Source organism: Cladophialophora bantiana (genome assembly GCF_000835475.1).
Source record: "Cladophialophora bantiana CBS 173.52 unplaced genomic scaffold supercont1.14, whole genome shotgun sequence".
In the NCBI taxonomy this organism is placed as follows: Eukaryota; Fungi; Ascomycota; class Eurotiomycetes; order Chaetothyriales; family Herpotrichiellaceae; genus Cladophialophora; species Cladophialophora bantiana.
The window spans coordinates 172,106-195,377 of record NW_015971588.1 but is presented as its reverse complement, the minus strand read 5'-3'; the positions used below and the strand labels follow the sequence as shown (position 1 = coordinate 195,377).

Genomic DNA, 23,272 nt, shown 5'->3' with positions numbered 1-23,272 from the left:
GAAATAAAAATCTCCTTCTACGGCCTCTAAGTCGACTACAATCTCAAAGCTGCCAGACTTATTTCTGCTTCGAAGCTATTTCTCTAAAAGTGTAAGTCCGAGTTCCGGCTCTTCCTTGTATAACATCATAGCCCATTCTAGCACAGTCCCAGCGTCCCCCAGTACGACTTGCTAGAGCTGCATAATAGATTTGCCTTTGCTAACCATTCAGATCCTGGTGAACACTAGACAGATTTCAAGATCATGAAATTGCAATTGCTGCAATATGGAGGTAATTTGCCCAATACAGTCGATCAGAAGAACTCCAAAATTGAGTCCTTTGCTGTTAGAACCGAGATGGCCTTCGTTGGTAATGAGCATATCATTTAACTTGGAAATAGTGGTCCTCTGTCATTCATCCTATACCGTTAATTACATTCGATATCGCGGTCACTTTGAAATTATTGAGCGCTCTTGAGGTACATATTCCGTGGCAGACTGTGTCACCAGGTTTCTGTCTTGCCTAATCAGGCTAGTCCAATATCAGACATCTACACTTCCTCGACTCTACCACAACAACTGAATGACAACAGCACAAAAACCTCTGACGTTAGTCTCAGGATCTCTGACTTGACCAAAGAATATAGTAACTGTAAAGTCACCCGTGGCTGTTCGAATGGACACGGACTCCTGTTACACCTATGTGCCAATATCAATGTCGAGGAGGATCCACAATTTGGCTTCAATACGCTCCGGGACTTCGGTCGAAGATCCCATCCTATGTACATCCTCACCATCACGCGTCAGATGTTGCCGCCGAATGATACGCCTCCATCGTGGTTGCCTAAGAGCGAGACATATACCATCAACCTTGTCCGGCATCTAGGCATCTCTCACCCAGACGAAAATGGCGAAGAACGTTATGAAATCGTAAGTCTCGAGTGCGCTTCCCTGCAGCATCAGTTCACCTGGGTGGCGGCAGAAAACTGAGGCTTCTTTGTGTGCGCTCTGGGTGAAGGCGGAAATATCTCCCATGAAGAATACATCGAGGGTGTCGTGAAAGGCGATGACCATTCCCAGTTGGTCGTGGTAAAATTCACTGGATACAGTGGGAGGGTTGGTATGAGCACAAAGGAGATACGTCTCTTTGCAAACATGAAGAATGGTGTCAAAGGGAGAGCCAGTTCGGAGTTGAGTATCAAGCCTTCGCCTATAACGAGTCCATGGTTGGCCGAAAAGCTCGAACAAGCTCAGCAAGCTAGTTTAGAGTCAATAAGGAACAGCACCTACAGCAACATGAAGGCGATAGCTGAAAGGCGCAAAAGCTTCAGTTACGGCTATGAGCAAAATTCAATGTATCGAGAAACAATTTATATTCTCAGCCAGCTGTTCGATGCCGTTTCAGATACGGCAACTCCAAGAATCCGTCGATAGACCTCCAAAGGGGATAGAGACGGCAGACCTAGCAGAGTTTAATGCTATTCAACCTCAATGGGACATCATTGATGGCCGTTCCATCACCAAGGAACGTCGCCCAACAGCTAGAGCTCTCGGCGCCAGTGCTGAACGAGTCTCGCCAGCTGTCCTGCCACGTATTGGGGTTGTCGTCACCACATACATCAACGTGCTACAAGAACCTCTTATCATGGATTTCGACGCCGACAGTCGTGGTAAACGAGGAAATGTCTAACACTCCAATTGCACTTCCAGCTGTCGCCACTGGGGAATTCTCGAAAGTCCTTGTTCAATTTTACACGGTAGACCCCAAACAATGGAAGTCGTTAGTAAAGGCTCGTGACGCAGACGAGTTCTCAAACCATGCATCTCATTCAGTACGGGAGGTACCAGAGAAATATGGCGTTTCTATGTGCTGGCTAAATGAGCAGAATCCCTGCCATCCGTCGCTTTCTCCGTTCCCGAATGCTAAATGGGCTCCAGGTTGGTCCTGGGATGGAGAATGACAACGGCTTCCGCGCCCACTTTCGATATGGGTCGAAAAATGGTCCATTTTGAAGATCAAGTTGACCTCCAAAGACGACAACCCTGCAACCACGAACAGTATTTGACTATCAACGTTCCTTGCTGTATTGGCAAAGTCAAACCGAGGACCGGTTTCTCTGGAGAATTATGGAAGCGCACTGTCAGTGGCAACTGTCGCGTCTGGGCTTCTCTAACTGGAGTCTCACTTGGGAAGGAAAGCCCTTCCGTAATACAAGCGATGGCACCGCTATCATCAGTTTCTACAGGGAGCTGAATTGGAGGATCAAGAACTACTTGCGGAATAACATACTGAGGTTGAAGAAGTCCGTACGGTCGATCCTGCTCAAGGGATCGACAATCGTTTCGTCCGGATCGATCCTTATAGCAACAGGCTATTTCAAGTCTGTTGCCAAAGTCCTCGCCTCCGATGGTGCATCCACAAGAGGGGTTTGTCTGAGAATGAGTGCATACGTAGAATCTGCGAACCGATAGAACCCTACACTAACTCGAGCTCAAGATAGTTCCTCGTCTTCGCAAATTTCACTTCACACCAGAAAGTCATTGAGCAGAGCAAAGGTGAAGAGAGGACGACGTGTGTTATCAAAGATCTCCTCCACAAGGCCCATGATCGTAAACTTGTTGTTTCAGATTTATCAAGAACATGAGAGTCTATACTTACAGAATTGTTGACAGGGTCGCGAGAGCACCATTGGGGCAAACCACCTGAGACGTTAGACGCTTCACCAACTGCGCAAACTGCCTCAACCTCGTTGTTCCTGCAGTTCTGTGGCAGGATGGCGACGGAGTAGGAGGTTTCAGGAATGCTCTTGTGGTTACAGGCCAATGTATATATAAACAGGCAGAGTCTCTCTGAATAGCCAAGGGGAGAGGACACAATCAACCAGACAGGTCCACAACTTAACCTTTCGTCCAACAAGAATCTAGCCTCCACCAAGGCACGCGATGCTTATAAAGAGATGAAGATTGAAGTTCATTCGAAGGACCGGTTCTCAGAAAATCGCTAGATCAAAGGCGGACCGGAGCATATACAAGGCACAACCTCTTGATCTCAAGAAGAATATCACGTCCTCGACGTTCCATGGTTCAGGATATGGCAGTGTTTTCAGCATGTTTCCCCTAGGCGTCCGAAAGGGAGTCCAAGAGAGAGCCCAACAGCGTGGCGCATGTATCCGGAAGAGGGCAGACATGGGCCAAACGACCATCGCCGGATTTTGGTTTTGATGACTCAAGGCTGGGTTGACAAGCAGCGGCGCAAGAAAGGACGGGAAGGGGCTGCGAAGGACGAAAAGCAGCAAAAGGTCAATTCCAATGGGCTTTGGCATGAACGGAGTGGCCATAATACGCCCTATTATCAACTAATACTAAATAATGATAGGCCGGGCAAAGAAAGGCAGAAATTACTTAGGTTAAATTGAAAACAGTCAATGCAAAGCATCCGTTGGATACCTAGTAGTGATGGGGCAGAAAACGACTACTTTACCAGCTCTGTTATCCCCTTCACTCTAAAGTCACTAAAGTTCCGGACGGCATCGTAGATTCCACTTGCTTCCTGCTTCATTCTCTTCCTGGATGTTCGTGACAAGACTGAGAAACTTCGCACGGGCGCCGCCCCAGGTTGCCTAGGTCATTAGATTATCGGCCTCACCCGCGGAATATTTGAGATGCGTTGTCCTTGTAGTCCCATCTTCCCATTCCACTTTGAGACTGCTCTCCAACCCGGCATAGGACTTTCCCACATCGACTTGAACCTTCTCCAGAAGCCCACAGACCCCTCGTGCAATCACAGACGTTCCAACCCAGCCTCGGAACGTCAAGTCACGCCACAGCTGCTTGATAGGCTGGGCTAAACCGGACGTCGACTATATTCGTTGGGGTGTTCTGCTTCCTCAAAACAGTCTTTGACATTGTCTGGAATGCAAATATTGCCCTCCAATATCCGTCGAGCAGTTCTGACGAATGAAAGTGTTTCGAATTCGGGTACATTCTGGCTGGATGTGGAACGCACCTTGACAAGCACGGGTATACTGCCTAATGGATGCTCAATGTCCAAAGTGGTCTTCTGTAAATTCCTCTCTGTCAATAGCTGGTTCACAACCGACCGATGAACTCGACTGCATGCAGCAGTGCAAATAGCGCCAGTTCCGGCCATTGAGGTATGGCACTTATTGTCCAAAAACAGTCTTGACTGGACGTCGCATCTGCTGTCTGTAGGAGGAGAAACAAGGGCTACCATCGGAAGCATTGGTGATTGAGCGTCGACAAGTTCCCAATGTTTGCACATCCCAACCATTTGCGCAGCTTTGCCGCGGAGCTCTCTGATTCTGGCAATGAGCGCCGGATCGTTGTCAAGATCGGAGGGCTTCTCATTTCCTGCGAGACCCAGGTCTTTGGCTCGTGCAAAGACAATAATGTTGCCAACATCGCAGACGGTGATGTCAATATTAGAATCATTGATGACAATCGTGTCTAAAGGACTACTCGTGGGAAGCACGCCACTGCTAAGAGCTGCACCGATGACCTTTGACTATCAGGATATGCGGTAGATCAGAGACAACATCCCACTTACATTGCTGTAGTCCATGAGAATGGGGGATCCTGAGCCGGGACATCCTGCAACAGCAAAAGTACCAGACTCGACAAATTTGCCCGTCGCATGGTTGACTGGCACATGGGAAATCAAGACTTTCTTCGTCCCAGTATTATAAATTCGGACCTCTTGTGTTGTAACCGTCGGGTCTATAGTCACACCCGGCCTTAATTCCTTGACTAAGCCTTCGTCGACAGCGAACGGGCCAACAGCGGCAGAGATATTGCCGCAATTTCCCTTATCACTGACAGTCTCGTCGTCGATTCCGACTTGGACAAACGTGTAATCGACGTCGACATCAGGCTGGTCCGACGACTTGATTAACGCAATCTTCGAGGTCACAAGATGGCTCCCGCCCATACCATCAATCTGAAGAGGATCTGGAGAACCCATAATGCGTTTAAGGAAACGGTCACGCTTGGTGCCTCTCGGAGGAACATGTTGCTCGCGGAAAAAGAGGGCCTTGCTCGTGCCGCCACGGAAGTATATCACAGGGACTGAACGATTTTGGAGGACCATTGTGAATCTTGTGACATGGTTGAGCCGCCAAGGTCAATGAGATGAATTTCTGTAGGGAGGGAGTTGATGACTGAAATTCATATTCATCACCTTCCTGGAATTTGGTCGACAGAAAGCCGAGAATCGGACTTTGGTATTCAACATGAGGCCGTAAGCCGGAGACGGTTGACGTGAGTCAGGTGACCCGGTAGGTTTCATAAATAGATTCCTCACGGACGACGTGCTAGAGTTAAGGCCAAGAGTTCCTCTTGTTTGCTTGATATCTAGTATATTTGGCGGAGAAAATTGCAAGCATAGGTTTTGATCCGCAGCCGTGGACAAAGGAATGGTGGGAGGTTTTAGGCGTCAGTCTCGGCCTAGGGGCTCACCAGCCTCACCAGCCTAAGGGCGTTACAAGCCCCCTAGGCTCTAAGCCGTCTCAAGCCACCCATGTGTCCCGCCGGGTCCAAATTCGGGCAGCCACGAAGCGCCTCGATAGATACAATATAGCCAGATAGAGGAGACAAGTCGAAGCTGTAACCTTCTTTGGCTGCCAGGATCGTTTGTTATAGTACGGAGGCTTCGGCAATAGCTTCGCCGTACCGAGGGGCCTCAGCCTCGCTCGACTCCAAGTTTTGCAGACTGCTGACATCGGGTGGGACTCGCTAGGGTAAAACCACAGGGCGTACTTCGGCCGCGAGAGCCGGTTGAAATTTGCTTCACCATATCCGCGACATAACAATGCCACAGATAGCCAGTCGACAGCGAGTCGCAGCAAGGTGCCTATGCGGCGCGATCGCGTATGCTTTGCCCACGGATCAGAGCTTGCCGATGGATAGCAGTCTATGTCACTGCTCCGATTGCCGATATGTGACCGGAGCATTGTACCTGTCATCGCCTCAGCTATTGGAATCCCCACCCCAGGATGTTTTAGACCAAGCTGTCCACTACGATAGCTCGGACACGCGTCGCAGATGGTTCTGCGGCAAGTGCGGGTCGCACATGTTCATTCAGGAAATTGGAGGTCAGGGAAGCAGATGGTGGGTTATGGGCGGCGTACTTGAGCAGACAGGGTTTGGCTCTCGCACAAGGAACACGACCAGGACTACCCATCACATCTTTGTGACCGACACAGGAGACGGTGCTTTGGCAGCGAAATTGATCAAGCTAGGCATGCGGGAAGTTGAATGCTGGGAGAAGCGTCCGTATAACAGCAGACAAGTGACCGCGGCTGAGTTGCAGGAAATGTCTCTGCACGTCGGACAAATGTTACGACCTGAGAGTGAATCCTTAGAGGCCAAATGTCACTGTGGAGGAGTCAACGTCAGGATCACTCGCCCAAACTTCGAGTCATTAAAGTTGCAGCAGAGGTATATCCCGGAGGAGAAGAACAAGTATGTGGCCGGTCTTTGTACCTGTCGCTCATGCAGATTGGCCACAGGTGTCTCTTTCCAGCCCTGGGCATATATCCCACCGGTCCGCATCTTTCTCGCCGACACGGGAGCAACGGTCAAGTTTGGTGCGGAGGGAGACCAGGAAGGCTCAAATGGGAACGCCACCTTGAGACATATCTGGTCCAGCAAGGATACCTGCAGGAGCTTTTGTGGCAGATGTGGTGCAACCATATTCTATTGGCACAATGAGCGGCCGGAAGTCGTGGATGTCTCCGTGGGCATACTGAGAAGTGAGGATGGGGCGATGGCAAAGAACTGGCTGTCTTGGAGGAAGGAAGGCCCTAGTTGGAAAGACGACTGTGTCGACGAAGAGTTGCTGCAGGCCATCTTCCCGCCATAGTGTCCACACTGTCGGTCGAGAAGTCGAGCCCATCACACAGTAGCCACTGTGACATAGTTGACCTCGGTGAATACGGGCATCCTGGACATTGCTTCAAAAAAATATTAATCGCCTACCTAGATAAGTAAGGCGACTTGGCCGATTTTCTAATGTCTACTCTAGTTGGTCGATATAGTAAGTCTCTTGACAGGAATCGTACCACATCGTCCAAGAATTACGCCGGTCAAACATGATCATGGAATGTCAATTGTAGGGCTCAGAATCGTCGAGCTGGAGAGGGAGAACTCTCAGCTTGATGTGGGAAACCTCGGTCCTGGGAAGGCGGAATCTGAGATGCATATTGAAGAGAGAGATCAAGAAGTCTGTTGACTCAAGAAACAAACTACAAGATAAGACTGAGGAGGTCCGGCGGCCTCAGGAAGCGATTTGAGGACAGAAAATACGAAAATGCAGTCCCCAGCGCGAAAATACTCTTCTTCAAAGTCAACATGTCCATCCTACAGGGTCATGAACGTGCATTAGAGGACCCAATACATCATTCAGGGAGATATTGGCAGAATGCTGGTGGTTCGAGTCAACTTTCCGATTTCTTATGTCAGTCAAAGGACTTGGTAGAGATGTCTGTCTCCGTTCGATGCGAGCCATCTTGACCAAAGCCACCGTCATTGTCGTCCGCCTATAACGGTCAGCATGGGCCGACTGGCCCGCGACACAACGAAAACTTCATGCTAAGCTACCTGTTGCGACACGAAAAGGATACAGGGTCAAGTTCTTCCATGGCGTCTCGGTCTGAGGTGGACTCAGGTGTCAATATGGCTAGCTCGGTGGCCCTAGGGAGAATAACTCGACAGAACATTCATGACAGAGACGCCGCAATCAGCTCCGAACCGAGTCAACAGACATGGACTGCTTGCGACGGCTCAGCTCAGTCAAAACCCTTCAGCGCCGATCTCCAACAGCCCGCAAGGGGCACCCGTCATTTCCAGATACCAGAGAGATGCTAAGACTCCAGAGGATGACCCACTGGACAATATCTACACCGCAGTAATGTGTCAAGACCGCTCAAGGACTCCAGACCCTGAAATGCGCAACTTGGACCTCAAAAACATTGGTCTACCTGCCGAGGAAGTCAAAGGTCGGCCTGCCGGGCCTAACGGTGACCTGGATCCTTTGAAACTGGTCATGTAGACCAATGAAATGGAAAGGGCGTCACCAGGAAACAACAAAAACTCAGTGATGCAAAGGATAGTATCGATGTGTCACGGTACTCTGGAGGATGAATATTTCAACGACTCCCTACTCCTCCACGGCATGAGTGACCCGGATCTAGGGTATTCACCAAAACAATGGCCACGGCGACGCTGAATCTCCTAATGCCCTCGATGGCTCTTGCCATGCCTAAGCTCCGAAGTTTCCTCGAACGGTGATTGATTCTCAATATAGTACCGAAACTAGGAGTACGGGTCTCGAATGCTTACCCTGATATAAGCACCAATTAATCGCAGATGTTGGACTACCATTGATTAAGTCAAAGGAGAGTCTTAGCTCGAGTAAGGTGCGGGCTGGGTCAGTTCTACAGCTACTGACTGTACAAACACGTTCTTCACCACTGTCCCAAAATAAGCTAATATTAACAGGGGATGAGGCTTGAGAAACGGGCCAGAGGAGAGTTGGAATTGGCAGATGGGGATTTTGGAACTGAGCTCGGGAGAGGGTATGAGTGAACTTTAGATGGCAGTCGACAAACAGATTCAATGGAATAGGCTTGATTTCACGTCAACTTTCCTAGCTCGTGACAATTCGCTTCGCCCACAGCAAATTATAGCCGTGTTGATTGTAACGAGCAATATTCATCTCGAGGAAGATCCACGGCTCCCGATCGACGAGGGGAAGGAGTTAACATGGCAAGGCTCTGCCCCCCCCCCCCCCTTTTTTTTTTTGTCTTGGTCGGCTCAATTTCTCCAAAATTTGCCTTGCTGGGCCACACAACGATGAATTCTATTACCTTGTTCACACGGCATATATTATTCCAGTCTCCTCCGTCAACAGCTGTGAAGGAGACACATGTGTGGCCAGCAGGCACTCAGTAGATAAGAGTTACGATCTTTAGAATGTGGACAACTAACCCCGTGCACGCAAACGTGACAGGGGCGTTATCATTGTCAAGATCTGAAAGAACTTGTTATGAGCATGTTCTTGGTGCCGAATGGTATTTGTGACCGTGTCTTGAGGAACACTGATGCCCCATAGGGTATGCGCTGATCACATCAAAGTCTTCATCCCTAGATGCGGTGCGCCACGTCCAAGCTCAGACCTTCTCCGCGTGCTGGGGGAGTGTTGTGACCCCCACCTTCTCGACCTGCTGCACGTGTTGCACCTTCTCCTCCACAACGTCCAGGTCGACGTGCGCAACCTCTGCGTCTTCGCCGTCGAAGATCTTGGCAACCTCTTCAAGCGTGACGCCGCGCGTTTCGACGAAGAAGAAAGCCACGAAGATAACTTCGAAAAGGAGCCAGCCCTGCGGAGACAAGTCATGTCAGCCGAACGGGCCGCACCACTTGCATGACGGATCAAAGAAGAGGAAACTTACGCAGTAGATCGAGTAGAATCTCCAGCGAGGTTCTAGATGTGCCAGGCCGATTGGGTTGATATACCTAACTGCAGTCAGATACCGGAATGCATTTCCGGTTGTCGAAAAGACTCACTGATTGAACACGAGAGCAGCTTGGACGAAAAAATTCATGAGCATAAGACCCTAGAGAAGGGCTTGTTAATGTCGCAACGAACGGGTCATTGTGCGGTTCTCACCTTCGCACGCAATTTGTACGGCATTATCTCCACTGTATACCCAACGAGCAGACCGGACCAGGCTATGTTGTAGAAGACACCATGAAGGAAGATGAAGAAGATGACTGTCTTTCCTGCTGCAAGGTTGCCGTCGAGGTCGTACAGAGCGGAGCAGGCCGTCCAAAGGACGAAGGAGACGAACATGCCTGTCACCAAGATTAGCAGAAGACGGCAAGGGGGTGTCGCAACTACTAACCAAAGGTTGCAGTCAAGAATAGTGGTCGTCTGCCGAATCGATCGACAACTGCCGCGGCAATCAATCCGACAATGAGCTACAAGCAAGTTAGCTGTCCGTTATCCCTGCCAGATAAAGGCACTGACCGAAAGAATAGTCTTGGAGCCATTGATCTCGAACTGTTCGTTCTTGTCTGTCACTCCAATACTCTTCATCACGAGGGCAAAGTAGTAGCTGGTCAAGCCATTGCCACTCCATTGGGAGAAGAGACCAAGAGCAATGACGAGTAACATTCGATATCGGTTACCCTTCGTCCTGAGGAAATCCAAGAAGCTGCTAGACTTCTTCGACTCAAATTCGAGGCGGAGGGTTTCCCTGATTTCGCGGTACTCAAACTGAACGGTGAGATCCATTTCGTTCCCATTCGCATGATACTTTGCGAGTGTTGTCAGAGCCTCAGCATGGCGATCTTTGGATATCAACCATCGGGGTGACTCTGGGATGATCCAGATGAAGCAGAAGAGTATGAATGTCGGGAAAGCCTGGAGTATTGAAGGGATACGCCACGACCAGTTGTTCTTCATGGTGAATGTACCAAAGGTAATCCACGTTGCTGCAATGGATCCGATATCCCAAAGCTGGTTGTAGACGGTCGTCACCCTTCCGCGATGTTGCGGATGGCACAGCTCGGTTAAGAGGAGAGGGGCCGAATTGGAACACATGCTGTTGCCAAATCCGACAAAGAAACGGCCAGCAATGAACATGGAGAAATTTTGAGAGGCGCTTTGGATAGCGACACCAGCAAAGAGGAAACCACACCCTGCCATAATGGCGATGCGCCGGCCCCAAATATCGCACAAGTATGGTCTAATGGAGAGGTCAGCGGGACTGTTTGTCTCACAGAAGGCCCACCTACGCAAATGGTAGCCCTGCGAGACTGCCAATGCTGTAAATCGACCCGAAGAGACCGAGGATCGACCCTGTGGGATGGTGGAAGTAGTCTTGCCACACGTCGAGGATTTGGAGACCGTTCAGCATGGACCTAATAGTTGTTAGCACTTACAAAGCAAACTTGGATACGCGCAATACCCGTCATATCCTGTCGTCGCCGAAGCGAAGAACAGCGCGATTGCCATGCCATAGAGCTTCCTCAAACCGGGGTCCTTGTACCAAATGACACGTCGAAGCGCGGGTGCCTCAGCAACAGCGACCTCTCGTTCGGATTTGTGCATATGCTGCATGGCTGCTATACCGACCATTGTGCCAGGTGTGTCTTGGTACCTGCAAATTGATCCAGCAATGTAATAGAAGTCAACCTGACTGTAACAAATCTCTCGAGGTTATCCCCGTCGAGGATATATGGTCCTTGTTCATCTTGTCAAGCAAACTGCCGAAAGTCTTGGTATAGACGGTAGTAAGGTGCACCATGTCGCTCGGCTATGCCATTCGCGATCGCTTTGTCGAATCAAAAGATGACCTGTCTCGTGTGCCGCGGGAAATGTCGAAGGAGACACAGGTACCTCAATTCAGCCTTCTTTAGGCTAATAGGAGAATGCCCTGTCCCAGGTTCTACTATCTCCAAACTGTCGATCCCTGTGTGGAGTCTCTGTGGGATAGTTAATTACCCCAATCTGGACCCCAGAGTCTGCACTCGACCACGTTTCATTTGTTCGTCAATGAAGCTTGGAAAAAGCTTCGGGAAATCGGCAGGAATTGCCAAGCCACCAGCACAACGCAGATGATTGTTTATTTGTCGGGCAGCTGATGGCGGAAGATATCAATCCACCTTGTTCAGTCTTGCGTGACCTGCTCGAGCGAAGCGTGCTCTCCGGAAACGAATGCTGGCGAGCTGCTGGAAGATTTGGAACCCGATGTAGCCCCGGCCAGTAGACCATAGCATAAAACAATGGCTATTATCCATCACCCAAGTGCAACACGGACTTACCAAATGAAGCATCAAACACATCATTCTGTTTGTGATTTCTGTTCCGGTAAATCTTTCAAACTCGAGAATGTGCCCTGACGGACGTTGGTCCCAATGATCTCAGCCTGGCTCCCACTAGAGGACCTCAATAAATACCTTGGGATGCTCGGCTTGTCTTACCGGTTACGAGCATCTTCATTCAACTCAGCCCCGCCCGAGGATGATTTGGCGAGGACGGGAACGTGGGGCCATCAGAGTCCACGAGTGAAAGAAACAAACCTAAGAGAAGGGAGTGGCATCCGCTGTATCTTCTCGGGTGACTGTCCGCTCGGAGTTCTGATCTTAGCAGCGTAGAGGTATCATCTGAGACTTGGTATTGGGACTGAGGATGGATTCCGGCTAAATTCAGGTCGGAATCATTGGTAATAGGGAAAAGACATGCCAAGGCCGCTGGTCTGTATCGAGGTGTGTATCAATGCGGCGGGCGTCTTTCCCTACGCTGTCAGATGCTTCAGATACACGGAGCAAATGTGCCATCACATTCCTTCAGCTCCAAATTGAAAAGAAGTATTAAGAATCCGTCGAGCTCAAGATCTCTCAATCTCGAGATACGGGACATACTCTTTTCAACCTCGCTGATCCTCTTTCCTTACCAAGCATGGAAGGCAGAACGTTCAAGCATTTGACCCTTGAACAGGTCGACTGCTTTATGAAACATGGCTACCTGCGTGTTCCAGGTTGCTTCACCCGCGAGGCTGCTGAAGAGTGGACCAAGGACGTCTGGGTAAGGCTGGGCTTCGACCCCAATAACCCTGACACCTGGACTACCGAACGGACCAACATGCCCGGACATGGAGAGGTGAAGGTCAAGGACTTCGCGCCCAAAGCATACAACGCCATCTGCGAGCTGATAGGAGGGGAGGAACGTATCACTGAGGATTCCAAGTCTTGGAGGGACAGTTTTATCGTCAATCTGGGAACAAAAGAGCACGAAGGCAAGGAGGCCCACCCCAAGGAGTTGACCGGGTGGCATGTCGATGGAGATTTCTTTGTTCACTTCCTGGATTCTCCAGAGCAGGGCCTGTTGGTTATCCCTCTCTTCACAGATGTTTTGCCCAATGGCGGCGGGACCTGGATTTGCTCGGAGGGTGTCAGAAAGATCGGGAAGTGGCTGTACGACCATCCCCAGGGTGTCCTTCCACGAATGTCCCCGGTTGGAGGAACCGAGAATTTCGAGAGTGGTCTGGAGTTTTACCATACTGTCGTCCAAGGCTGCGACGATGCCTCTTTTCATGAGATGACGGGCTCAGTTGGAGACGTCATTTTGCTGCATCCGCTGATGCTTCACTCGGCTTCCAAGAATGGACGCCGCCTACCCCGGATCATCACCAATCCACCAGTGTCGCTGGTGAAGCCCTTCAACTTCGACCGCGAGGACGAGAGTCAGTATAGTCTTGTCGAATTGAAGACGATCAAGGAGCTCGGGGGACAAGATATGCTGCGAGGATGGAAAATTCAGGGGAAGAGAGAGGGCGTGGTGCCAGAGCGAGTTCGACGTCAAGCCAGGATGTTGGAGGAAGAGAAGAAGAGACTCAAAGAACGGGAATTGCAGAGCCAGGCGCCGCGACCCGTCGCCGTTGCATAGAAGATTTACTCCTTTCGACTTAACTAATGAACGGACTATATCCGGGATGGATCTTTTGCAGGGCCATCCTCTTCCATGTACTTACCAGTTCTTTCGTCTTCTTTCACATAAATCTCGACTCTCTAAAGTGCTAAATTTCAAGTGATTTGTTCCACAGTCGGCTGCAGTATGAAACAGGTGGGCTGCGTCAGGCATTTCACCAGGAGAACTGCAGCTTGAAGATATCGTAATTTCTGGTTGATCCATCTTTTCAGCCGTTGACCCTTCACTGCTGCGGCCCTTTCGAGCGCATAACGACGGTATCACTTTCACAATGAAAATTGCTCGTCTCAGGTATTGCCGTTCCCCATGATTGCCGAGCACAAAGGTCTTGGAAGGCATGAGGTTGTGAGGGTCAGATAGTGCAGCGCAGGTCGCTGTGGCGATGTTGAAAGAAATTTGGTAAAGGCTCGGCGAGTAGTTTTTTCATACTCCGCTGTCAGTACCAACGTACTTTTCGTACTTCGTATTTGGTTACAGTGGAGACCATCATCTCCAACATCCATCCCAACATCAAACCCATCGCCTCCCGTTCTCACGATCAGGTCTCAATACCACTCCCATGCACTGACCTTCATAGAACTGGTGTCGTACGGCATGCCCGCACTGGGCGACCGCAGAACATCCTCTGCACCGCCCTTATGTCCCTAAAACTACCCCTCCTCCAAAATCAACAACCACAAGGTGACGAAGACTACGATTTCGACCTGACTATTCGCTTCTCTGCCTCCCTTCCTGACCTCTTACTTTCGATCCCTGCTTCCCTGAATGCAAATACAGCGACACTAAAGCAGCTCATTCGTTCGCGCATCCCAGATGAACACGCGAAACACCGCATTCGATTGATCCATGCGGGAAAGGCCCTCGTGGACGACGTCCCGCTCACCGTTTCGTTAAAAAGGAACGTCTCCAGACCGCCGAGTCGGATTGGCACCCCCGGGCCATACGATGACAGACCAAATGGCGCAGCGGGCGGGATCTCGGGCGGCGGGAGAGTAGATAATGGGAAAGGCAAGCAGCCTGTACGGGATCCCCCGTCGCAGTCAAGAATCTACATCCACTGCTCTATAGGAGACATTGTCCTCTCTGCTTCAGAGCTTGCAGCCGAAGCCGCCATCGCCGCTGCAGCTCAACCAAGAGAGGATCAAGATGAGGACAAAGCGGGCGTCCCAAACCAGCAGACTACAACCACACCCGCACCTCGCGGCTTCGACCGCCTCCTCAACTCTGGCTTCAGCGCCGCCGAGGTGCAATCCTTGAGGCTTCAATTCCTCGCTATCCAAGCACACACACATACTCCCGACACCATGCCGTCGCCCAACACGTTGCGGAATATGGAAGATCGCTGGCTCGATAACTCCACGGGCGCCAATGCCGATCTAGGCATGGAAATAGGCCCGGGAGCCTCTGCTGGGATCGGCGACGAGGATGTTTCAGCTGGAGCTCTGGATGACATTATCTGGGGCACGGCTATGGGATTCTTTTGGCCCATCGGATGTCTTATGTGGGGAGTGCGCGAGGAAGGCATCTGGAGCCAGCGACGCAAAATGGCGGTGATTGTAGGATTTCTCCTGAATATTGGATTAGGCATTATTAGATATACGGGTTGAATTTCATTCAAAGCCCGAAACATGTGGGTTGTGCATGATTAGATGGGTGGACGAAACGGCGCATGGGTCACCAGAGACATCTAGTCGAGAACATGCCGTATCCCAACTTGGAAAGTATAAGCCATGTTCTGCCTGGGGCACATTGCATAGTTTCTTGCCTTTTTTCCCTCTGAAAGCATACCAACCGGACCGATACCCCTAGGGAGACTTCTGAAGCAAAGACTTCTATCACAGGTGCTGATTCAAGACCTTGTATGCGCCTTCTCCATCATTCCATATGTACGACAGCATGATTGACTGCAACAACCAATCATGCCAGGTCAACCCAAGCACACGAGATCGCTCACTTGAACTTGCTGTATATTACGCCAATGATAAGCAGCACGAGCACAGTAATGATGGCGATGGTAATCACCCGATTCGTTGCCATCCTGTTTCACCAAAATCAAAGCATATATGTCAGCTTCCCGGGATCAATCATGAATGTCAACAAGGAGATGCTTACCTGCGCGCCATTCCCCTCAAGGTTTTAACGCTCCGATCCACGTAACCTTCACTCTGCAGTAGATTTCGATGCGTGTTTTCAATCACATTCCTCTGCTGATGAAGATCTGCCAGCGTAGATGCCCCGATCTGTTCCGTCTCCAATGCTATCCGATGGGACTCTCTTAACCGGTCTGAACTCCTGCCCAACCGCTCGGTGCCAGAGAGTAGCTGCTGGCGTTGCTCCAACTGTGCATCTCTCGGACCGGCGTCGGGGTCATCCGTGTATCTGTCGCCGAAGAGCTGTTTGCGCTCGGACTCGGCGAGTGACTTCAATTTCCGTTGGAGGGTGTCGATGTCGGACTGATGGTTACGGAAACGCGAGTTTACTTTGCTCCGTTGAGAGGTCGGAATGTTTGATTTTTCCAAGTTCATTTGGTCGAGCTATTCCCAAGTCAGAGCGAGTATAGATCCCTTTGGAACAAAAATACCTACCAACTCCTTGGCTTCATCGATGGCCCTCTCCGCACCCCGGATCACAGCTTTCCTCTCCTCCCCCGCGAGTTCGGGAATCTGGTCCAGTTTCTGGTTTACGTCTGCCTGGACGAGTTTCAGCTCGGCTTCATAGGTGCTAAAGAGCTCCGAGCCCGCATCGGTGTCAAGTGGGTTTGCCATAGTGGTGGAACCTAGCTGAAGGCTGGGAGATGAGTTCCAGGGACTTGGTGGGATTCGGTGGCGCCTAATTACAGTATATCGCTGGAGAACAAGGACTAGAAGGGAAGTGAAGCGCTGAGCAGCAGATCGTTCGCGTGTCGGAGAAGGTCGTTCGCGGACAGGAGGATAGGTAGATCGGTCTATAAGGTGGCGGTTTTAAAGTGATGGGATGATCAAATTCTGGTTATCAGGTTGTGAGGCGCAGTGAGAGGACGCAGTGTCTGATCGCAATTGACGTCGGCAGAGGCGAGAACGGCTCGATGGTCGAAAGGCGGTCCCGTTTCGGAAATCGCCGACGCCGCTTTTGCCCCTCGTTTTACTGCAATTTACGGGTATGGTATGTACCAACGAGGTACCCAGCGAGCCAGTTATCCCCAAGCACAGCTTTCATTTGGACTTCTGCTGGCAGGCAAAGACCAGGACCTCTCAACACAGACAATTTGATTCAGAGGCTTGAAATCATGGACTGGCCGATGGCCCGCAATTCGAGCACCCCAGCTCGAGCAATGATCTGAAGGTGAGACGGCTAAACCATTAACTACTCGGAGGATTGAGGCCGCAGGTCGAAATCTCACGGGTCGGTTGACAATTAAGCCCGCTCGAGTCTCGCAACCATGGGAAAGCGTGTTGCAATCGTGGGCAGCGGCTGCTCGGGTCTTGGTGCTTTGTGGGCGCTCAATACCAGTACTAGCCATGAAGTCCACCTGTTCGAGGCAGCGTCACGTCTAGGCGGACACACGAATTCCATCGCCTACGAAGGGCCCTATGGGCACAAGATCGAAGTCGATACCGGCTTTATTGTCATGAATGCTGCTACCTCCCCTAACTTCATCCGGTTCCTCGAGGGGCTGGGTATCCCGACTAAGAAGACGGGCATGACCTTTAGTGTCTCCCGCGACCAAGGGACGGTTGAGTGGGCGGGGACATCGTGGTCCTCCATCTTTGCCCAAAGGAGGAATTTCTTCAATCCTGCCGCGTGGAAGTTGATTTTTGAAGTCATCCGGTTCAACGAGTTCGCACTTGATCTCCTGCTAGAAGATGATGGCGAGGATAACACCACCACTCAAGAAACTAAGCACAAGACTAAACCCCAGTTCCGAGAAAGCATTGACGAATATCTTGACCGCGAACACTACTCCCAGGAGTTCCGTGACAACTATCTCATTCCGATGATGGCCGCCATCTGGAGTATGAGTCCTCATCACTGTTCTCTGGAGCTCCCGGCCAGCACAGTGATTCGGTTTATGTACAACCAAGGCATGCTGAGTACCATGGCAAAACTCCCAGATTGTTGGACCATTTCCGCCGGAACGATGCGGTATATCGAGGCAGTGGTGAAAGACTTCCCTAGTGACCGAATCCACCTCAAATCCAGAGTGACCATACTGAACTCGGGTGACAAAGGCGTTGTCATGCTCAGGGCAAATGGAAAAGACCATGAATTCGACCACGTAATAATCGCGACGCAGGGTGCTCAAGCTCTGGACATCATGCGACCACTAGCAACCAGAGAGGAGATTGAAATTTTGAGTGGTTTCGCCACCAGTAGGAATGTTGCCGTATTACACTCGGATCTCTCCCTGATGCCAAAGAGACGGCATGCCTGGTCATCCTTGAACTATATCACCGAGTCCCCATTCCCGCCTACCAGGGGCAAGAACGTTTCCAAAGGCTGTCTAACATACTGGATGAATTCAATCCACGAAATACCAGAGCACACGTTTGGTCCCATCCTGGTCACATTGAATCCCTTGAGCATGCCCGATCCTCGGCTGGCGCAGGGCATATGGGAATATTCTCGTCCCCTGTACAATGCCGCCGCCATCAGGTCACAGAAACTGTTGTACAAGATTCAAACCACCAAGAACATCAGCTACTGCGGAGCGTGGACTAAATATGGCTTTCATGAAGATGGCTTTAGTAGTGGACTGTCGGTCGCCATGAATCATTTGGGAGCAAAGCTGCCTTTTGAGTTTGTCGATTCGACGTTGTCTGGAGGCAAGAGGCCAACTTTGACCATGAAGAATTATTTGCTGAGGCTGGCTATTCTCCTCATGCAGATAGCGCTGTTGCTGATAGAAAGAGCATGGTTGTCAGTGGCCACAGCGCTCGATAGAGGGATAGCCTCGCGACGGAAAACCGCCTGAAGCTCAGCCAGCAGAAATGGCGAGTCCAGCAATTTGCCTCATTAACGTCGTACTCCCCTCTTCATCTTCAATTCCTACCTCAATGGCAGTGCGTGGCCGACTCTTGTTGAGTCCTTCTAGCAGAGAACAAGCCTTGCAGATTTTCTGACTTGAAAGATAACCACATCGCTCACATTGACCCATGACTTGTTTGGCGACTTTTCGACGCCCTCGTCGTTTCTTGTCGTGAATGCTTGCTTGCTGGGGCAATTGGGCCTCGGTTTCGCGTTCAGCAGCTGCCTCGTTGGCGGTCAGGTCCCTTTCCAACTGGACCATGGAGTCGGTCGTCTGGTTTTGACCGCCACAGCCGTTTGTCTGCTCATTACCGTCCACTACACAGGACGCAGAACTGGCTAGTTCGGGAGGCACGAGGGCAGCCATGTCCTCTCCGCTTCTCACAATGTCCAATATGCTGCTTGGCCGAATCTTCTCCAAATCCTTGATCAACGTTCTAGCGCTGCCTCTGAAGGCCTCTGGCGAGTATATGCACTCCGTACTGAAGTAATCCAATCTCTTGTGGTGAGCATAGAGGACGATTTCCTTCTCGTAGGCATATTTCAGAGGCTTGCTCCTTTTGATCTCGCTCGCAGAACTGGAGGTCATAATAGAGGTTGCCCTGGCAAGTCGCGGCAGATCGCCACGAAGCAGGTTCATCATGACAGTTTCGGCAACATCGTCGGCATTGTGACCGGTTACGACGTGTTTGATGCCAAGCTTTGCAGCCCCTCGATCCAACGCCTGTCTGCGGAATACGCCGCAGTATGTGCAATTTCCCTTCTTGCCTACCTGGGCCACGACTTGGTCCATCGTCCATCCATAGAGTTGATCGTATCCGACAATTTCGAGGGGCATTGCGTACTGCACGGCATTCCGCTTCACCGTCTCAAGACTGTCGTCTCGATAACCTTTGATACCTTCATCGATGGACAAGAGTACGAGATCTAGGCCGTAGTCGTGGCGCTCATTCAGAGTCTTCAACACTGAAGCGAGAACTGTTGAATCCTTGCCGCCAGATGCTCCGATGGCCACGCGTTCTCCCCGGCTGAAGAGTTTGTTCCTCACGATGGTTTCGTGAATCTCGGCCTCGAAGACGGACAGAAAACATTGTTTGCAGATCTTTTGAGAGTTCTTTGGTCGAATCACTGCCGCCCGCGAGTCTTTACAGATCTCGCAGATAGTCGGCGCCATCTTCTTACTTTGGGGGACCAAGGAAACCTCCCTGATTTTTCATGGCGAAAAGTGGGAGTCGAGGAGTCAAAAATTCCGGCGGAGTAAACCAGGAGTGTGATATCCTACGGCGGAGTATTAATTTCCTCCGATCCTGTCGCTATAATTTCAATGTTTTCGGCGGCAAGTCCTTCCTCTCTTTACTCCGTGCTACGCCCTTCTCGCCTCTCGCTCGAATGCATTCTACTTTTCAAGCGGAACTACGGTTCTCGCAAGCCATATGTTCCACTTGTCGATTTTGCGCTCAATGCCAATCGCGGAACACACGCCGGTCCTTTTGCACGCCTCCTCGCCTTCGGACTGCACAGAAACCGTCGAGTAGCATAAGCTCGTTTAGTACCCGCGGGATCAGTGATGATTCAAAAAGCCATGGATCCTCTCGGTCAGAGGTAGCAAGAGGAAGTGACCATATCGAAGAGCCATCGGCCCGCGTCAATCAATGTCGACCCAGTTCTCATGAGAACCACGTCACTCGAATTGCGGACGATGCTCGAGCGAGACACTACTACGGCTCACCCGCGAAAAGGAGGCTGCGGAATCGCATGAACAAAGATGGCGAGACGGAAAATCAAGCTTCAGAATGGTTCATGGACAGCAATGTGACTCTCTTTGGGTCAGAGTTTCTTGCTCCGGCTACCCCCTCGAGAATTCAAACAGTGGCTGCAGATCTGATTACCGGCGAGCCTCTTGAGCAAAGCTCCTCACCGGACCCCAGCTGTCCTCCTTCCCACGGTTCAGAGGGTAAAGGAAGCGATCCCCATTCGACTCTCAACGCGCATGGCACAAAACCCTTGGCAGAGGACCAATCAGAGCTATCGGAAACATTGCCTCCTCCGACCTCTTCACCGAATCCCTCGATATCCTCAAAGTATTATGTCGTGGACGAACAATATGAAGAGGTCATGCGGACAGCAAGAGGTCTCATGCAAGTGTCACAGAACCAGAGTCAACAAAATGGCGTCGAGTCCTTCAAAGACCACCTTCATCTGCAATATGCGGGCAAAGATGGCGATCTGCTACTTGAATATCTTGTCCAGGATATCGCACGCCAGCTTGGCTGTGACTTAATGGTTGTAGATGCTCAGGATATTGCGGACCTAATTCACCGGAATCATACAAACCAAAGCACGGCAAAGGCGGGCCGTATGCTCAGCTACGATGTGCTTTCAAGCGCGTTCCCAGACCTCTCCGAACAACATTCATCACACGAGATTCAGGATGTGGACGACGACGACGGAGACATTGACGATATGATAGACGATCTGGATTCCGCACCTGCTGCTCCTCGGATAGGTATGCCCATGTTCATCGGAAGGCCTACGGCAATCTTGAAGACGATAATCGGACAACTCCCAGAATTTGGGGATGGTATGCGATCAGAAATGCCTCGAGGGACGCTGAGAATGTGGCCAGACTTTACCGACCCCCAAAAACCACGGGATGATCAAGGCGCGCTGTCGGGGCTCATATACAAATTGTTAAAGGGCTTGTCGGATCGGCGAACGGCTACGGGATCGCTGGGGAAAGAGCCGAGTAATGATCTAGAACGACAACGGGAGATTGCAGCAAAAAGGAGCGGCGTCCCAAAAGGCGCCGTGATTGTCCACGTCAGAGACTTCAAGGCCATCCAGGGTCTGGACATGGGCCGCTCATTTCTGAACAACCTTCACAGGCAACTGGCTCAACGACGAAGCAAGGGTGAATGCATTCTGCTGATTGGGACAGACTCTGCTCGGGAGGATCAGGAACCCTTCACTCGGGAACGCATTAATGAGTCCCAAACCGGCGTACAAGATGGGAAGTCACAAAACATTGTCCTTACACCTGTTTTACCAAACACTACATCCAAGCTTGCACTCCTCCATGATCGGAAGCAACGCATTGCCACGATTAACATGAGGCATCTCTGGGAGACACTGAGATTTTGGAAACCATCTGTCTTTGCTCATCTGGAACCGGGCTTCTGGCGAGGTGATTTCTCCGACCGCATTACTCGCAGCGACAGATCATGTTTGGAAGGGCAGGTCTGGAATCACCAATATGTGCAACGGTTGGCCACTTATATCGCAGGAGCTGTTCCGGCGCATCGAGACGCTGAGGCTGACATTCCTATGACCCTAGACCAGCCACAACCCATCATTAGCGCTGCAACTTCACATCTAAACCACAGTGACAAGACCAAAATTCGGTGGGCCGAAAAGCAATCAAAAGAAGCAAAGAAAGAAGTTCCAGAACGGCATATGAATAAGGATGATCGACTTGCCAGAATACGCGCGTCGGCCTCCAAATACGAGAAACGATTGATGGGCGGCATAATCGAGGCGAAAAATCTAAACACAACCTTTAACGACGTGCATATGCCCGTCGAGACCATTGATACTCTCCAAACCTTGACGACATTATCGCTCATTCGACCCGAGGCTTTCAAATATGGTGTCCTCGCCTCTGACAAGATCCCAGGACTTCTGCTCTATGGTCCTCCAGGCACAGGTAAAACTCTTGCTGCGAAAGCAGTCGCTAAAGAATCTGGTGCGACGATGCTTGAGGTCAGTGCGGCAGACATCAACGATATGTATGTCGGCGAAGGGGAGAAAAATGTGAAGGCACTGTTTAGCTTAGCGAGGAAGCTATCGCCTTGTGTTGTCTTTCTGGACGAGGCTGACGCTATGTTCAGCGCGAGGAGCAATCAAGGCCGGCGTGTCAGTCATCGTGAGCTACTCAACCAATTTCTGAAAGAGTGGGATGGGATGAGCAACGACTCGGGGAGCGCATTCATCATGGTCGCAACCAATCGACCCATGGATCTCGATGACGCAGTTCTTCGCCGCTTGCCACGCCGCTTGCTGGTTGACCTCCCGAGGGAGCCTGATAGATTGGAGATCCTCAAGATACACCTACGTCACGAGAAACTTGGCGAGGATGTCAACTTGCAGGATCTCGCCAAAAAGACCCCGTTCTACTCGGGCTCCGACTTGAAGAACGTCGCCGTTGCTGCGGCATTGAATTGTGTCAGGGAAGAGAATGAGCTGGCCAAACAGCACAAGGGGGAGGAACCTTATCAGCATCCCGAACGACGTACACTCACAAAGAAACACTTTGACAAGGCCTTGGATGAGATTTCAGCAAGCATCTCGGAGGATATGTCGAGTTTGCGGGACATCAAGAAGTTTGACGAACAATTTGGGGATAAGCGCGGAAAGAAGAAGGCTCCCAGGCTGGGGTTTGTTGAGAAGGAAAATGAGAAGCCTAGAGATACGGTCAAGGTGAGGGATTGAGACTTCCTCGAATGGGCTTACGCTCAAGGGCCTGAAACGGGGTGTTGAAAAGAAAGCAAAGAGACCGGCTTTGCAGTTCCCGTCGAATAGACAATAGACCATCCTAAAGGCTGCGTGATGTCGCCAGAGTTCGGCTCTATCCGTAATGCTAGTGTTGATACTGACCAGAAAGGCTTGTCTCGTTCGCGTTGCCGGTTTTCCCGTCGTTTGACTACACAAACCATGCCCTGAGCTACAGCTCGAGTATCGAAAGTATGTCCATCTGTATCGAGTCTACAAGATGAGGTG

The 23,272-nt window shown here is 50.8% G+C and overlaps 11 protein-coding genes across 11 annotated transcripts; 7 read left to right on the top strand and 4 right to left on the bottom strand.

Annotated features, from left to right (window-relative positions):
- Positions 1–1,134: 1,134 nt before the first annotated feature.
- Positions 1,135–1,669, top strand: Z519_08867 (uncharacterized protein; the record flags this gene model as incomplete). The annotated part of the gene is made up of 2 exons (XM_016766594.1): positions 1,135–1,334; positions 1,366–1,669. The coding sequence occupies 2 exons, from the start codon at positions 1,135–1,137 to the stop codon at positions 1,667–1,669; spliced, it is 504 nt and encodes a 167-aa protein (XP_016616892.1).
- Positions 1,670–3,823: 2,154 nt separating this feature from the next.
- Positions 3,824–5,086, bottom strand: Z519_08866 (uncharacterized protein; the record flags this gene model as incomplete). The annotated part of the gene is made up of 2 exons (XM_016766593.1): positions 3,824–4,498; positions 4,547–5,086. The coding sequence occupies 2 exons, from the start codon at positions 5,084–5,086 to the stop codon at positions 3,824–3,826; spliced, it is 1,215 nt and encodes a 404-aa protein (XP_016616891.1).
- Positions 5,087–5,806: 720 nt separating this feature from the next.
- On the top strand, positions 5,807–6,859 carry Z519_08865 (uncharacterized protein; the record flags this gene model as incomplete). The annotated part of the gene is made up of 1 exon (XM_016766592.1): positions 5,807–6,859. One exon carries the CDS (start codon positions 5,807–5,809, stop codon positions 6,857–6,859), a length of 1,053 nt encoding a protein of 350 aa, XP_016616890.1.
- An 858-nt stretch (positions 6,860–7,717) lies between these two features.
- Z519_08864 (uncharacterized protein) lies at positions 7,718–8,047 on the top strand (the record flags this gene model as incomplete). Its single annotated transcript, XM_016766591.1, has 1 exon — positions 7,718–8,047. One exon carries the CDS (start codon positions 7,718–7,720, stop codon positions 8,045–8,047), a length of 330 nt encoding a protein of 109 aa, XP_016616889.1.
- Positions 8,048–9,167: 1,120 nt separating this feature from the next.
- On the bottom strand, positions 9,168–11,140 carry Z519_08863 (uncharacterized protein; the record flags this gene model as incomplete). The annotated part of the gene is made up of 8 exons (XM_016766590.1): positions 9,168–9,377; positions 9,450–9,513; positions 9,565–9,614; positions 9,668–9,852; positions 9,903–9,978; positions 10,028–10,748; positions 10,798–10,923; positions 10,971–11,140. The coding sequence occupies 8 exons, from the start codon at positions 11,138–11,140 to the stop codon at positions 9,168–9,170; spliced, it is 1,602 nt and encodes a 533-aa protein (XP_016616888.1).
- Positions 11,141–12,463: 1,323 nt separating this feature from the next.
- Z519_08862 (uncharacterized protein) lies at positions 12,464–13,450 on the top strand (the record flags this gene model as incomplete). The annotated part of the gene is made up of 1 exon (XM_016766589.1): positions 12,464–13,450. The coding sequence occupies one exon, from the start codon at positions 12,464–12,466 to the stop codon at positions 13,448–13,450; it is 987 nt and encodes a 328-aa protein (XP_016616887.1).
- Positions 13,451–14,130: 680 nt separating this feature from the next.
- On the top strand, positions 14,131–15,099 carry Z519_08861 (uncharacterized protein; the record flags this gene model as incomplete). Its single annotated transcript, XM_016766588.1, has 1 exon — positions 14,131–15,099. The coding sequence occupies one exon, from the start codon at positions 14,131–14,133 to the stop codon at positions 15,097–15,099; it is 969 nt and encodes a 322-aa protein (XP_016616886.1).
- Positions 15,100–15,442: 343 nt separating this feature from the next.
- Positions 15,443–16,257, bottom strand: Z519_08860 (uncharacterized protein; the record flags this gene model as incomplete). The annotated part of the gene is made up of 3 exons (XM_016766587.1): positions 15,443–15,530; positions 15,605–16,026; positions 16,078–16,257. The coding sequence occupies 3 exons, from the start codon at positions 16,255–16,257 to the stop codon at positions 15,443–15,445; spliced, it is 690 nt and encodes a 229-aa protein (XP_016616885.1).
- Positions 16,258–16,910: 653 nt separating this feature from the next.
- Positions 16,911–18,443, top strand: Z519_08859 (uncharacterized protein; the record flags this gene model as incomplete). The annotated part of the gene is made up of 1 exon (XM_016766586.1): positions 16,911–18,443. The coding sequence occupies one exon, from the start codon at positions 16,911–16,913 to the stop codon at positions 18,441–18,443; it is 1,533 nt and encodes a 510-aa protein (XP_016616884.1).
- A 3-nt stretch (positions 18,444–18,446) lies between these two features.
- Positions 18,447–19,670, bottom strand: Z519_08858 (cytoplasmic tRNA 2-thiolation protein 1; the record flags this gene model as incomplete). Its single annotated transcript, XM_016766585.1, has 1 exon — positions 18,447–19,670. The coding sequence occupies one exon, from the start codon at positions 19,668–19,670 to the stop codon at positions 18,447–18,449; it is 1,224 nt and encodes a 407-aa protein (XP_016616883.1).
- Positions 19,671–20,251: 581 nt separating this feature from the next.
- Z519_08857 (uncharacterized protein) lies at positions 20,252–22,984 on the top strand (the record flags this gene model as incomplete). Its single annotated transcript, XM_016766584.1, has 1 exon — positions 20,252–22,984. The coding sequence occupies one exon, from the start codon at positions 20,252–20,254 to the stop codon at positions 22,982–22,984; it is 2,733 nt and encodes a 910-aa protein (XP_016616882.1).
- Between the last annotated feature and the right edge of the window lie 288 nt (positions 22,985–23,272).